Source organism: Protopterus annectens, chromosome 1.part1, assembly GCF_019279795.1.
Source record: "Protopterus annectens isolate FY-2018-M chromosome 1.part1, PAN1.0, whole genome shotgun sequence".
NCBI classification, from domain to species: Eukaryota; Metazoa; Chordata; order Ceratodontiformes; family Protopteridae; genus Protopterus; species Protopterus annectens.
The window spans coordinates 56,401,098-56,417,829 of record NC_056726.1 but is presented as its reverse complement, the minus strand read 5'-3'; the positions used below and the strand labels follow the sequence as shown (position 1 = coordinate 56,417,829).

The 16,732-nt window shown below is 43.7% G+C and overlaps 1 protein-coding gene across 1 annotated transcript in view; it reads left to right on the top strand.

Moving 5' to 3' along the window:
* Window positions 1–16,171, top strand: part of FBXO25 (F-box protein 25) — an 813,655-nt gene extending 797,484 nt beyond the window's left edge. Inside the window, exon 9 of the mRNA XM_044086761.1 lies at window positions 15,721–16,171. Within this exon, the coding sequence (XP_043942696.1) occupies window positions 15,721–15,810 (90 nt within the window). The 3' untranslated portion in view covers window positions 15,811–16,171. The remainder of the gene's footprint in view (window positions 1–15,720) is intronic.
* Window positions 16,172–16,732: the final 561 nt, after the last annotated feature.

Here is a 16,732-nt window from a genome sequence, read left to right as displayed (position 1 = left end):
AAGGACAGAGACTGACCACACAGGTCCAAAACTGCAGACTATGCTTCCGTTAAGCTAGTAGTTAGTTATCCAGTTCTCAGTGAGTTGATTTTGCAGCCCCTGATGTCTGCTTCTGTGGATTTGCAGGCTGCTACCGAGACCCTTTCAGAGTCCGGTATGCTGCGAGACTCTTCTTCGACTAAGGATTCTGTGGATGTCTCTACCTTAGATGGGTCTGGAGCCACTGAGCATCAGCTTCCGAGGAAGTACTTCGCACTACCGATACTCGACACAGACTGATTTCTTTTGCATCTACAGTTCTTTCAAAAACTACTGAGTTTGTAAGGCCCAGGGTACGAACCACACCCAAGAAACGATGACCCAAGCTCAGGCCCCTGCTTCCTTGCCTCAGTCTCAAATGCTCAAAATGGCGGAAGACCTTATCAGGGGAAGCCAGGCTACCCCTTCCAAAAGAGACTTATCCCCAGTAGTTTTATCTGAACAGGAGTCCAATGATTCTGATGTATCTGAATATGAAGATATGCAACCCCTCTCTGCTTATGAGGGTTCTGATGCAGAAACCCTACATATTTTGATGGGAGCATTTCCAATGGGAATGTCAGGACTATCCTCGGTAAAGAGACTCAGGGAATTCTTAGATCTTCCACAGCACAGACCTCTGGCCATTCCTCCTGTCCTGGATGTTGTGGATGATGTTTTTATGGAATCCAGTCTGACCTCTGACACCCTCCCTCCTGCTCCCAGGAAACCTGACCGGTACTATAGAGTCCCTGACTCGCACAAATTTCTTTTCAAAAATCCTACTGCTGACCCCGAGGTCATCTCTCAAGGACCTAAAGGAATCAAAGCAACTTCAGCTAAGAATCCCATCCTCTCAGGTAGGGATTCCCGAGCATTAGACAGATTGGCTAAAAAAGTATACACCTCTGCTACTCTTGCTATTGGAACATTAAATTGTCAGTTCCATATGTTGAAATATCCGTAACATACCATGGAACTCCTCAAACAAAAAATATCTTCTTTCCCTGCTTGTGCAGAAAATAAGTTACAAGAGTTAATGCATTTTGCAAGTCAAGTAACTAAGCACACCTTACAATATGGTTTTGATGCCCTAGAAGCAGGGCAGCAGTTATTGATTCTACACTTAGAAGACATGCTTGGCTTAAGGAACAGACCTTGTCAGACCATGTCAGATCCAAATTATTGGACACACCCTTGCACAAAGACAACTTATTTGGCACCAAGGCAGAAGGGGTCCTAAAAAAGATGGAAGAAAAAGCTAAATCTGTGCAGACAGACTTCTACAGGTCCAGCCACCGAGGCATTGCTACTCCAAGCACTGGTCTTCTCCTGTCCACCCCCAGGTCAGCTCAGCCCAGACCCAGGGGAAGCAAGCCCCCCCCAGACAACAGCTCCAGGGAATGCATAGATCTAAGCAATGGAGTTCCTCCTCTTCAAAACCAGGGAGTGCAAAGTCACCCCCTTATGGTAAGCGCTAATAATGACTTTACACTTCCACCCTCTCCCTCTGCCCACCTGCACTTTGCCCCTTGGAGGAAAACTCTCCTTCCACACAAGCAACTGGGCCACCATTACCAATGACCGCTGGGTCCTCAACATAGTGTCCCAGGGATACAAATTTTATTTTCACACACTACCAACCCCAAAAGGGTTCCCAGATCTTCCCGCAGACAGTTGGGTAGAGCACTCTCTAGAGCTCTAGGGCACTAGAGCCTGTTCCTGCAGAACAGACAGGCCAAGGTTTCTAGTCAAGACTCTTCCTGGTACCCAGAAAAGATGGCACATGGCGCCCCATCCTCTACTTATCCATTCTAAACACCTTTCTGGTGATAACAAAATTCAAAGTGCTCACCCTCCAGTAGCTTCTTCCTATGCTTTCCAAGGATGCTTGGTTAGCCACCCTAGATCTGAGGCCTACCTACACATCCCAATCAGGGAATCATACAGGAAATACCTACGTTTCAGAGCAGGATCACTGCACTTTTAGTTCTCTGCACTTCTCTTTGGCTTATCCACTACTCCCAGAGTTTTCACAAAATGTCTGGCTCCCTCCATTGTTTTTTGCAGGCAAAGAAATATTCAAATGTACCCATACTTAGATGACTGCCTGATTCAGGCAGACAGTCAGGAAAAGCTGCTAAAGCACCTCACCTTTGTAAAGGACCTACTGACCTCCCTGGGTTATACTATCAATGAAAAGAAATAAAAACTAGTACCCACACAAAAAATTGTTGTCCTGGGAGCAAGCCTGGACACAGCATCCCAGATGGCATTCCTTACACCAGAAAAACAAACCTACCTGACAAACCTACCTCTCTCAACTACCCACCAGGACCCAGTTATCTGCAAGGAAAATCCTGCAAGCTCTAGGGTTCATGGCTCCTTGTATTCTACTCATTCCATATGCCAGACTGCTTATGAGGAAACTACAATGGTACCTAAAATGCCTTTACTGTCAGCAGTCTCAAGACCTGGAAACTTTTATACCAATGATACCTTGCCTAAGGAAAGACTTTCTTTCATGGGCAGCAGCATGCTACCCCAAAAAGGAACTTCCTCCTCTCACTACCCCATGCCTCCCAGACCCTCACCACAGATGCATCCGACTATGCCTGGGGTGCACACCTGGACACCAGTGGACCCCAAATCAAATGCATCTGCACATCAATCAAAAAGAGATGTTACCTGTTCAGCATGCCTTGACAGCTTTCAGATCCCTACTCTCCCTGGGGCCTCTGCTGATCAAAACAGACAACACCACGGTGATGTGGTACATCAACAAGTAGGTAGGGGACTCACTGTTGTCCTCTGTGCAGGCTCGCCATGACCCTTTGGCACATGGCTGCAGCCATGCATCTACACCTGTTAGCACAATTCCTGCCAGGCTCTTTAAACTCTCTGGCAGACAACCTAAGCAGAAACCTGCTAGACCCGCACAAGTGGCAGCTAGACCAAAGAACATTCACCCTTGTAACCCAGAAATGGGGCACCCCAAAGGTAGACCTCTTTGCCTCCCACTCCAATCATCAGCTCAGCAAATTCTTCATCAGGGAACCTCACAGCAAGGCCTGGAAAGTGGATGCTCTATCCTTCCAGTGGGTAAATGTTCTCTGTCTATGCATTTCCCCCCTCTACCACTCATTTCAAGGGTACTGCTCAAACTAAGGGAGGAAAAACTGAGGACAATCCTGATTGCCCCAGACTGGCCACGGCAGCACTGTTACCCACTGCTGCGCAGCCTGTCACTCCTGCCACCATGGCACCTACCTCAAATTCCAACACTTCTGGCCCAGAGGAATGGAGAACCCATGCATTCCCAATTGAAGACCCTCAATCTGGCAGCCTGGCTTATTCCTTGACCTCTCCTCAAGCTGCCAATCTAAGCAAATAAGTTCTAGATGTTATAAGTGAGGCCAGACGCCCCAGCACTAGAAAGTCTTATGCTAAGTGGAAAAGGTTTTGCACTTGGACCCAGGCTAAGGAAGCCGGAAAGCCACAGCCCACCCTACCTCTCATCCTGGATTACCTGGCAGACCTACTACACAAGGGTCTATCCTTCTATTAAAATTCATCCCTGTGCCATCTCTGCTCAGTTCAGCACAGAGCCACCTCTTTTCATGCACCCTCTCATCAAACAGTTCCTAAGAGGGGCTAACAACTTGAGGCCACCCAGAAGAGCTCCTACCCCATCTTGGGACCAAAACTTTGTGTTGGAAAAGCTCACCCTGCCCCCCTTTGAACTTGCAGCTTCAGCAGAGTTACAATTTCTCTCTTGGAAGACAGCCTTGCTTGGCCATCACTTCAGCTAGAAGAATATCAGAGCTACAAGCACTTATGGCTGTAGAGCTATTCATCATTTTCCATGCTGACAGGGTCTCCCTCAGGACTAACATCCTTCACGCCAAAAGTGGCTCTCAACCAATCCATTCATTTGCCCACATTTTCCCTAACCCACTAAACAAGGGGAAAGGATTCTGCACTCTCTGGATGTGCACGGACAGCTCAGATTCTACCTAGACAGGACTAAATCTTTTACAAAAACTGGTCAATTGTTTGTTAGCCTTGCTGCAGGAGCAGAGGGCAAGGCCATATCCAAATAATTTCCAAGTGGGTAGCACATTGCATCCATTTCTGCTACAAACCGCACTGAAAACCTCCCCCCAAGGTGGTCAGGACACATTCCACCAGAGCAACCTCCACCTCTGCAGTGTTCTTCAGAGGGGTCCCACCAGGGACATCCTGTAGGCTGCAACATGGACTTCTGTTCACACTTTCAACAAGCATTACCACCTGCCTATCTTCTCCAAAACCATGGCAGGCTTTGCCACTGCGGTCTTGCATGGCATCCTAGCCAGCCCCCAGTCTTCTTGACTGCCTCCACCCTTTTCTTCAGCTTTGGGAATCACCAAGCATTACCACCTGCCTATCTTCTCCAAATCCAGGGCAGGCTTTGCCACTGCAGTCTTGCAGGGCATCCTAGCCAGCCACCAGTCTTCTTGACTGCCTCCACCCTTTTTTTCAGCTTCGGGAATCAACCCAAATGTGATGACTGCAACAGTAAAACACGAAGAACATAGTACAGTTGTGTACACTTACCATAAGTGTCTATGTTCAATTGTATTCTCTGTTGCAGTGCTTTTTTCCCTCCCTCCATCCCCTTTCTCTTTCTGTCCTTACAAGGAATTTTTGGTATTTACTTTCTACTGGTGGTGGTCTTCCACCATAACCTACCCCCTTATTGGGGGCTCCTGACATTTAGGGCAAGAAAAACTGATGTAATGGCATCGGCTGCCTGTTTTTATACCACTGACGACCTGACGTCAGTCCTGGAGTGACAGCAACCGACGCAGAAATATTAAGCCTCTGATATTCAGGCCAACTGAGGGCTACCCTGGCAGGGATAACCCAAATATGATGACTGTAACAGTGAATACACTCTAACATCTACATTTATGGTAATTGTACACAACTGTACTTTTCTGCTGGTCCAGACAATAGAATTTATAGGCACACACATGGCTATGAGATGCCAGATACTGAGACTTCCAGAGAATAGATTTGCCACCATCTACAATTAGGCATTAGAGGTCATTTCCTGTAGAAGCCACCAGCTAGGCTGATTCTTTGACTTGACTTGTTGGATTGATGGCTGCTTCCAGTACCCTAGTCCCTGTTGCCATGTATCACATGAGTGCTCCAGTGGATGATTGCAATGCAGTGGTCCATTAGACATCAACCCATGAGTTTTCAAGTACCCCTAATAAATATTTGCAAAATGAACACAGGGTCATCTGTCCCACCTACTCCCAAGGCCACAGTGACCTCAGACACTTCCCAAATGGGGTGTGGGGGCACTACATAGGGAACACTGTCCAAGGCACTTGGTTCCCCTCTGAAGCCAGTCTTCATATCAGTATTCTGAAGATGAGGGCATTCCTCCTAGCATTGCAGGCCTTCCAGGACTCCCTCCCTCTAGTATTGATATCCATTCAGGCAGACTATTATGTCAAGAAGCGATGAGAGTTTAGCAGTGAGCAATATCTTCTAATTGCTTTCTGATGGCAATGCACATCTCATGGAAATTCATTGCTCTAACAGGCAGGTTGTACAAGTCTACCCTTACGAGTGGTCCCCTCAGTCTGACCGTGACAGATCAGATTTTCTGTCGCTGGGGTCAACTGTGCTATGATCTTTGTTTCCCCTCACAACATGAAATGCATCAGGTACTTTTTCCTTGATACCCCCAGAAGGGGAGTCATTGAGGGATGTTCTGACCCACATTTGGCCCCCTGGTCCCCTTGGATTCTGTACTCCTTTCCTCCTTACCCCTGTTATACCAAACTTTCTAGAGAAAGCATTAGAGAGGAAGGTCACAATTGTCCTCATTGCCTCTTTCTGACTTTGATAGGTGCAGTTTCCTTTCCTCTGACCTCATTTGATAGACCCTCCATGGGTGTTATATCCCCGTCAAGGTCAGTTAGCTGCTATTTTTAGATCTGATGTTGTCAATCTTCATCTATTCTTGACTGTTTGGTGTCTGTTCTGATCCTCTGAACCAGTTTGGCTGTTATACAGCTCACGCCAGCCAAAAAATCTCTCAAGCTAATAGTCTACCCACATTGCTCCTCTCCAATTTACCCCAGATCTCATTTGCTGCTCTTATAGCAAGATGGGTCAGCCAACTCTCCTCTCACAGCTAAGTAAATCTTAAAATATATTAATCTTTCTTCCTTTCGTTTTCATAAAACATTAATTTTCTAGCCACCTTTTCCTCTGCGAGTGTGTTTCCATACCCATTGGTGGTATTTTCCTTCTATTGCTGGTAGTCTTTCCTGAATCCCTTTCTCTTTTTGGTAGTTCTTCCTACTATTGTTGGTAGAACTTCCTCCTTTTCTTTCCTTTCTTTGATTTGTGTGTGGTGTTTGTTGACTTCTCTGCCACTTGTCAATATGGCTGAAAAGTCTAAGTGAACGATTGGTTTTAAGCAGTGCCAGGACTGCAGTTGAAAAATGCCTAATTATGACGAACATTTGGCTTGCATGTATTGTCTACATGCACCGCATTTAGACATTGAGTGTTCTATCTGGCAGGCCTTCAGTACTAGGGTCTTGGTAGAACAACAAAATAAGCTCATTCTTAAAGGGCTTATAAAGTCCCCTTTTGAAGAAGCTTTATCCAAGGCTGACAAGTCTCCTTAAGACCTCTGGTTCCAAAAGCAGTTAATCAGTGCCACCATCTCCATCACAGCCAACATCAAGAAATCAGAAGTCTCCTCCTGCTGATTCCTCCTTGGAACCGAAAGCTAAGGTTCTGAAGCTTTCTGAACAGATTCCTCCTTCTGCACCAGTCTAGAGCGACGGACAGATTTGGAAAGTGGGTCTATGCATCATCGACCTTTGCCTTAAGGTCCTTGAATTTCTCTGCACATTTTGCTAGACTCAATTGAGATCTGATCAAGGAACTGTCAGACACCCTAGCAGGAGCTGTATAGCAGGAGCTGTATCTGATAAGGTCCAAGAAAAAGTGGCCTCCCACTTAGCTGTCCTGGAGTCTATTTCCAACTCATCCATGAGTCTCATTTTACATGCATCCAAAGGGACAACCAGGTCAGCAGGTTCAGGCTTTGCTGTTAGGTTCATCCAGGCGTGTTAACTATGTGAATTTGCGGAGCCATTCAAGTCTTCCTTCATCAGTACTCCTTTTGACAGATCATCTTCATTCAGCCCCAAAGTTAAAGAAACTCTAGTCAGGTGTGAGAAGGATGGGAAGATCCTATCTGATGTGGGCATATGTTTTTCCGTCCCCCTCAACGATCTTACGCTAGGAATCAGAGGAGTGGGAAGATGTGGTTCAAAAAGTCCCAAGGGCATTTCCAAGATACACATGGTGAGAGGTCCCCTCGGAGCAGAGGTGTGGGAGCTTTTAATGGAAGATGGTGACCCGCAAAATCAGCTTTCCAGAGACTTTCTGTGGTCAGCCTTAACCAGCATTCCTGAAAGGGGGGGCCTGATTGCTTACCTCTGGAAGTGGTCGGAGGGAGATTTTATCTGAATGCAAAAGCCTGGTGACAGATAACCTCAGATGTTTGGATGCAGAGAATTATTACCCGAGGTTTATCCCAGACTAACAAGTATCCCTAATGTTCCACCCAATCAGAGAGACCAAGCAGCCTTAGAAATCCAAAAGCTGCTAAAAAAAATCATCATAGGATCCCCGGATTTTACTCCGGGTTCTTTTTAATGACAAAAATGACAGGGGGATTGGAGACCTGTACTGGATCTCAGCATTCTAAACAAATTTGTTCGACAGTCCAAATTCCTGATGATCATGGTTCAATCTGTACTTCCCCTTTTGGAGGAAAATAATTGGATATGCTCTATAGTCCTCCTTCAAGATGCATACTACCACATAAAAATGGACAAGCGCTCCAAAAGGTTTCACTGCTTTCGTCTGGGAGCCAGTCATTTTCAATTCAGAGTGCTGCCTTTTGGTCTCACCAGAGCCCCCCCAGGGTGTTCACCAAATGTATGACAGCAGTGACAGCTTACATGAGACTGCACAGATTCCAGGTGTTTTCATAACTTGACTGCCTCATCACTGCTCTCACAAGGCATCTACTACTTCAAGCAACAGAATTCACTTTGCATTTGTTCCTGAGCTTGGGAATCATAATCCGTCAAGCAAAATCTCAACTAAGCCCCTAGCAAAATTTAGAATTCATAGCAGCTCATCTAAACACCACTTCTGATGTAGCCTCTATTCCCCAACACAGATTACAGAAGATAAAACCCCAAGTACATTCCATTCTTTACAAAAACAAAGTTCCAGCACTTCTGGTCCTTCAAGTGTTGGGGTCGATGGCAGTGACCATCACTCTAGTTCCATTAGCGGAGTTCCACATGCATCTGCTACAATGGTTTCTAGCAATACAATGGTTTAGTCTAACCCATCCAGTGAACTACCCCATATTAATCACCAGCCACTGGTGGATAGAGTCTGAGGAAATCCTATTAGGCCGTCCTTTTTTCACCCCGCAACCTAAGGCCATAGTAAACAGAGATGCCTCCCAGATTGGGGAGGGGGACATTATCTGGTTAGAACAGTCCAAGGCATTTGGTCCCTAATAGAGGCCAACATGCACATCAGTGTTCTGGAGTTAAGGGCAGTGCTTCTAGGATTGCAAGCCTTTCAATCTGTTCTGCCCCTCGTGACCATTGTGATCCAATCCTACAACATGTATGTGGTCTGGTACATCAACAAACAAGGGGGAACCAAGTCCTACCCACTATGTCGAGAGGCCCTGAGAGTGTGGTAATGGGCTATTTCCTCCAACCGCTTTCTGATAGCAACGCACATCCCGGGGAGTTCAGACGTGATCATGGACAAATTGAGCAGATGCATTCTGCTGCTCAATAGTGGTGTCTCAATCCCAAAATAGCGAGGAGGATTTTTCCTCGCTGGGGCCAGCCTTACTGCAACCTTTTTGCATCACCCCAAAAAAAGTGCAGAAGTTACTTTGCCCTGACCCCCCATCGGAGGAGTCACTGAGGGACACTCTGCTCCTCGATTGGCCCCTGTCTCCTGTACGCCTTTCCCCCCTTCCCTCTAATCCCACATTTTTTCAAGAAAGCAGCCAGGTTGAGAAGCAAAGTGATCCTCATTGCTTCCTACTGGCCTCAACAAATTTGATCCCCCTTCTTGTGGTCTCATCTAGTTCACTGTCCATAGATTCTGGACCCAGTTCTAGACCTGCTATCTCACCCTCAGGGACTGGTGCACCCCAGCCTTCAAAACCCCAAGCTGACAGCTTGGTTCCTTCAATTCCGCTAGTCGCCAGGCATAAAGATATACCAACTCCAATGCAGAATATTCTGCTGGCTTCCCATAGACCATCCGCCAGGAAACTTTCTTAGTATGTGGAGGAGATTTGCAATCTGGAAGTATAACCATCTCGATCCTTTCTCCGCTCCGGTGGAGAAAGTTCTTGAATTTCTATCCATCCTTTTTGATGAAAGGGCATCCGCCTTTACAGTTGAAGTCCAATTAGCTGCCATTTCTAATTTCCATAATGGTTTTGGATTACCTTCTGCTGGCTTCCCATAGACCATCCACCAGGAAACTTTACTTTAGTATGTGGAGGAGATTTTCAGTCGAAGTATAACGAATCTTGATCCTTTCTCTGCTCCGGTGGAGAAAGTTCTAGAATTTCTATCCATCCTTTTTAAGCAAGGGGCATCCGCCTCTACAGTTAGTCCAATTAGCTGCCATTTCTAATTTCCAGAATGGTTTTGAGGGACCTTCCTCTAATTTTTCATAAACTATGTAAAGTGTTCCTCAAAGGAACTTTGCCTTTGATGCCTCCATTTAAAGACCCCTGCCGCCATGGGATTTGACCATTGTTCTCCAGTTCTTTGGTGCTTTCCCCTTTTGAGCCAGCCGCAACATGCAACCTGAAGTTTCTTTCATGGAAAACACTTTTCTTCATACCTATAACTTCAGCATGATGAGTTTCTGAGTTGCAGGCCTTGTGCTCAAAACCCCTTACTTAATTTTTCACAAGGATAGAGTTTCAGTCATAGCCAATCCATTCTTTCTTCCAAATGTAGTCGAGTCCAGCATTAATCAAACCATTGACTTGCCTGTTTTCTTCCCTAATTTTTCCAACAAAAAAGTATTGTCTGCATTTGTTGGATGTTCACAGACAGTTATGTTTCTATCTCAACAGAAATGAATAATTTAGAAATCAGAACAGCTGTGCGTTTCTTTCTCCGGCTCAACTTTAGGGAAGTCCATTTCCAAAGTTACCATGTCAAAATGGCTAAGAGTTTGTATTACTTTCATATATGATAAAAAGAATTTAAAATTACCTGCTCAACTGAGAGCGCATTCCACCAGGTCAGTGGCCACTCATTCCAAGGCTTTCATGAATGTAATATGTGCAGCAGCAGTGTGGGCTACTCCACATACCTTTATCACTCATTACAAATTAGATCTAGTCTCCAAGGGAAGAGCTTCCTTTGGTTCTATGGTTCTCGGGAATATCCTTCCATAGGGCCTTCCGGGATCTAAAGTAGCTGGGAACTCTATCCTAACAGTCAAGAAAAGATGAAGATTGATGACAGGTAAAGAAGTTATGTCTTACCGTAACGTTCCATCTGTGTTGTTGATCATAATCTGTTTTTGGCATCCCACCATCCTTCCCCCTCCTGTGAATTTCTGGAGGAGTGAACTCTTGTCCTGGGTGCATTGTTAGGGTTCACCATAGACATGGCTTCTTCATATGGGCTCATGGTCCTTCTGCCTTTCTATAAGTTTTCAGACTCTATCTTAGGTAAATGGTAAAGGGGCATTGTGGATAGACTATTACCTCGAGAAATTTTTGGCTGGCATGAGCTGTATAATGGCCGAACCGGTTCCAAGGATCAGAACAGACACCCAACAGTCGAGAATAGATGAAGATCGACAGCACAGATGGTTCTAGTAAGCCATAACTTTTTTCTTGTTGGAGAGAATTGATCTATCTCCTCTGTGAGGCTTTCCAAAGGGACACTTTCCTTCTCAGACCTTCCCTAAGGGATCCTACCCCTCCTTGAGATATCACCATTGTGTTGCAAGCTTAAACTAAACCTCCAGTGGAGCTTGCAGGGAAGGTGGACTTCAGATTACTGCCTTGGAAAACATTATTTTTGGTGACAGTCACTTCATTTTGAATAGTATCAGAACTGCGGGCCTTTTTTGTGAACCTCCTTACCTAATTTTCATAAGTATAAGGTGCCCTTGCCAAATCTATCCATCCTTTGTTCCTAAGGTAGCTACAGGTACTTCCCTGCATCAATCTATCACTCTCCAGTTGTCTTCCCTAATTTTACCAACAGAGAGGAGTACATGCTGCACTTGTATGCGCATCATCAGTTTCTTTTCTTTCTTCATCGTACAAAGAAAATTAGGTAGTCTGATCAGTTTCTCTTTAACAGCTAAAATGGGACACGGAGTCTGTAAAGTGAAGAAGGAAGGCACATGGAGACCCATTCTGGACCTTTCTCAAATCAGTACTTTTCCAAAGGTCGTCTCTGTTCAGATGCTGTCCCTTCAAACCTTGTTCCCTCCTGTTCTCCTGCAGGCCTTCCTGGTATTTTGGGACCTTAAAGATGCCTACCTTCACATCTTCTTTCATCCCTTTTTCAGGAAGTTTTTGCATTTCTCTGTTTCTTCCTTGCCTTTTCAGTTGCCTGCTTTGCCATTTGGCCTCTGTACTGCCCCAGGCATATTCACCAAATGCCTTGCTTCTGTCATTGCCTTTTGCAGGGTGAATGGGGTTCAGATATTTTCTTATCTAGATGAACTGCTCATCCAGGCTTCATCCCACGAGGTGGTTCTTCAGGACCTTCAGTTTACTGTTTACATGATAAGCATAGGGTTTACAATAAGCTTTCAAAAATCATTCCTCGTTCCCTCTCAGGAACATGTTTTTCTCAGTTGCAGGATGCAGACCATTTCCATGCTGGTTTCCCAGCCTCCACCCAAGGCCCTCACTCTTAATGCCTTTTTCCAGCCCCTTCTTCCTTTGGCTTCAGTCACAGCCATGAATGTTGTCAAGGTTCTAGGGTTCATTCCTCTAGCCAGGCTGTATGAGAACTCCAGTGGTACCTCAAGTCACTGTGTCTTCAATACTGTCATTCACTGGATTTCCTGGTTCCATTCCTTCCCTGTGTCAAACTCAACCTTCTGTGATGAATTCATCAGCTTTTTCTCAAGCCAGGGCTTCCTTTCCAACCTGCAGTCCCATCTCAAGAGTTCAGACATGGGGTGGGGATCTCCATTCAGCTCTCTCAGGGTCCAGGGTGTCTGCTGTCCCCTATCCCTATCAAAGGTCAGATCACATCAAAATCAAGGAGATGAGAGCTCTCCTTTTGGTCTTCAGGCTTTTCTTTCTTTTTCTTCCAGGGCCCCTCAGTTTCCACAGACAGTACCACAGTGATGGGATATGTAAATAAGCAAGGTAGGAACAGTCCTACCTTCTTTGCAGGCTTGCTCTTCATGTCTGGGATCTGGCTGTCTTGTATCAAGTGACTTCAGGCTGTGAACGTTCCTTCAGAGCAGATTATAGTGGCAGACTGAACAGGTCCAGCACATAGTCTCAGGATTGGATGCTTCACAGAGATGTGTTTCTGGACATTGTCCATCAGTGGGGTACTCCTCAGGTAGATCTTTTTGACTCCCCTCGGAACATGGTAGTAAGAAGGTTCTTCACACCTTTGGTCTGCATAGGCACGCCAATATTATTTGGAAAAGACAAAGGCCATTCGCAAATCTGAGCAACTTTGTTTCCTTTCATCCAAGGTCTTAGAGTTTGGCTCATTCTAAATAAACCATCTCTTCCTGGATTTCTAAAGCCATTTCCTTTTGTTATTCCTTTCACGGTAAATGTCTTTCCACCTCTGTTAAGGCTCGTTCTACCAGAGTTGTTGGTTAGCTGTTGCTTCATCTGGTTCTTTTTTCGAAGTACTGTATATCAATTCCACTGTTGAAGCTGCTACTTGGACTTCTATCCATTCCTTCACTAAATGTTACAAGTTGGATGTCATTTCTAGAGCAAGAGCTGGCTTTGCCAGAGCTATCCTGCATGGGTTTCTAGAAGATTCCAGGTTTCCTCTTGAGCTTTTGTACTCTCCCTTGTATAAGGAATACTGAAACTGTGATATGGAAGGACATATTACAGTTGTGTAAAATCTTGCCATAACAGCAGATGTCCTTCTCTTCACTGTTGCAGTATTCACTCCCTCCCCCTCCCTCTTTTGCTCAGCTGTATTCTTCTTGCCTTCCTGGCTAAGGATTCTTTTCTTTTTCCTCCTTTTGGATGCACATGTTCCTCCTCGTCCCTAGAGACATTCTGTTTCTCCTGAGGCTTTTCAGTTTTGAGGTGTCACCTGTCACCTTTATGCACTATGCCTTGTGCAGGGAGCATAAGTTTGACAAAATGCCTATAAACTCTAAAGGCTTTAGTATACTTGGCTGGACATTGGGCTGTCGGCAGGAGATTCTCTTACATAAGGAATACTGTAACAGTGAAGACAAGGACATCTACTGTTATGGTAAGATTTTACATAACTGTATACTTTCTGACAGCTTTTTTCTCGCTCCTTAACTACTAATGCCCTGGGATCCTTTCTGTATTGTGTGCTGTAATCATGACTCACTGCAAGAATGTCCTAAGTATGCCATATAGAAGTATTTATTCAGTTAATACGTTGTGTGCAATTCCACATACATGATGATGCTCTATTTCCCAAGTTATAAAAGCTACAGCTTCCTTCATAAAAAGCAAAATATTTTGTATAACATGCAAGTTTAGTCTCACTTGTGAATATATTTGTTATTGGACTTGGGTCATTTATCTCATCCCTTTTATCAGTGGGTTTGCCATTGTAGGTGTATTTTCCATTTAAGTTGCTTATTTATACAGTAATGCAGGCATTTTTCACTTTGTACTTCAGTATCTTCCATTTACTTTGTGCTATATGTCTGAAAATTGTTTTATGCTTCAGTATCTGGTTTGTGGCTGAAAAGGCCCACCCACCCACTTGACAAACACAATACAACAAATAAAATAAATCCAGTTTTAGTTATAACACGTTCACAGTACTAACAATTCCTCTGTAGTTTCATTTATCCAGTCCAGATTCCTTTCCCATGACTATCCTGTATACTAAATCTTAGACTCCTGTCTTTATCTTCCCCTGTTACTTTAATTTCAGTGCTCAGCGTCCAGATTTCCAGCAAACCTTCTCTCAGTATAACAGGCAAACATTCCTGGTGTATGCTGTCAAGCAACATAATGCCGAGAAACTCAGCCTTGTACCTCACTGCTCCCCCAGTATGCCTCATCGTTCCCAAGGTCCCTCTCAGTATAGCCTTTTCTTCCTATTGTGTGACTCATTTTCTTAATTATCCCTTTCTAAAAATGCTGGAAGCCAACAGGCTAACATAATCCAGTCCTTGTGAATTCCAGTTACACCCTTTTCAAGGGAACACTGCTAAGATGCCACATTCATATGCCACATCACCCGATATGTTGTGCATAAATAAGGCTCAGAGACATTTCATCATCTACCCACCCTTTCTTCCAAAAATTTTCCTAGTCCAGCAATCAGAATACCTCAGAGTGCATTACATGTACCATAAGATTTCCTTGAATTTACTGCTTATAAGATTAGCAGCATCAGATTACCTGTGTAGTCTCACTACAGCTTTCCTTTTTATTTTTGGCACATGGAGTAAAATAGCACAACTGACCATAAACAGATCATTGCAACCTTCTTTCTTAATCTTGGTATGTGAAGTAAAATAGCATAGCTGACATAAATGACCAGTAACATTCAGCATTATTGTACATGCAACCCTTATAAGATTACAGTTTTATGGTTGCATTATCCATGGTCAAAGCTTTTTAACTTGAGACAGTAAGTAAAAATTGCTCATCTGCCTTTCCCCAGCAATGTTGTTGGAATGTCATCATATGACGTCTTTGATAATTAGTAAATGAGCAAAAAGACTAATATAGAACTGTTAAAGTTCACATTGTGGCAAGTAGTCATATAAAATGAGGCAGCAAAATGGCTGCAGTATAGTTGCATTCCAAATGAGAAGAAAACGAAGTTAATGTACAACAGTTTTTCAGTAAGACATTTATTTCAGTAGCTCACATCTGCATTATACAGTGTTCTGCTCAAAATGGTGGGAGTTTGTGGTTGGGTATCATCCATTAAAGAATTATGGATTATGTAGGCAGTGTATTTTTCACCAGGTCCTCACCAGCTGAGCCAGTTGTATTGAATAGATTAAGGACAATAGCCATAACTGAAGTGAGGAGCAAGTCCCAGGCAGCCTCTTAACAAGTGTAACCCACTCCATGATTGTACACCCTCTGGATAAATAGAAAATGTTGTGTCAAGCCCATTCAGTGGAACTGGCTTGATTTTGTTAGGACCCAGACACAACCGGAAACCCCTAGAAGTCAAGAAAGCCTGCTGAGTTCATATTTGTTTATGGATATACCAGTTTTGAAGCATTGGTAATGGCATAGATGTATTTAATACTTATAAACTGGCTTGCTTATCCTTTTAAAGAATAAACAAGACTGTATCAGTGTAGCTTATTTTGCAAATGTCATTTGACTTTTTTTTTTCTTCTCCCCATTAGGATACGGGACATCCATGCACCGCTGATGATCCTGACAGTTGCTTCATGCCAGTTTCACCTCAGAATTTCATTGACCTTTTCCAGTTCTAGGCAAGAGGTTCAATATTCCAAGCACTTTTTTGCTCAGTTGGAGACGGCACATTACTTTCTATTTAATTTCATCTAGAATGTAGCATTTTTCACATGCGGTACACTAGTGCATAACTGTAATTTTTTTTCAAAGAAAGTGGACTTTATAAAGTGCATAATAAAATGTAAGCATCATAAATATATAACAAGGCAACATAGTTTAGTAAAGAGGTATTTTTGTAAATGACTAAAACTAAACTTGCATTCCTTTAGAGCTAATCTTTGGGAAAGGTCACTTTAACTCAATTCAATGGAGCTCAGGAAGTTTGCACTGTCACTTCCAATGGGCGGAGCCTAAGCTTTTTGACAGAATCAAATTGGCCTCACATTTCAAGTAAATGTTCATATCTCTGGAACCATAGTAGTTATGAAAGAGGTATAAATGGCAAACTATTCAGCACAAACTATTTTTATAGTGGTAATATTCTTTAGGTTCTAGGCCTTAAACCAAATTTTATAAGTCACAGTAAACAGTAACTATTACATTTGTAATATTTTGTAACCAACTTACAATATCTCAGCAACTATTCAAGTTGCATGCATACTGTCAGCAGCATTTTATTCATCTAGCTGAGAGCATTAATATGAGACTGAGTTCTATCTGTATTACTTGGTTTTTGAGATGTGTAGAAAAATGTGAAAATCGTGTCTATATAAATTAATATCATAAAGTTAATATCTGTTTACCTGCATTAGACAGAGGTCAAATATTAATGCACTTGAGTTTGCCATTGTGTAAGCTTTAAGATGAAATCTTTTAAAATGTTGTATATAGCATAGTTTTGGAGTTATTGATGCAAATGTGAACAAGGAATATTTGATGCCAAGAGGCATCAGTAGGAGTTAATTTCAGATGCACCTGGAGGCGTCACCCGGATGTAAT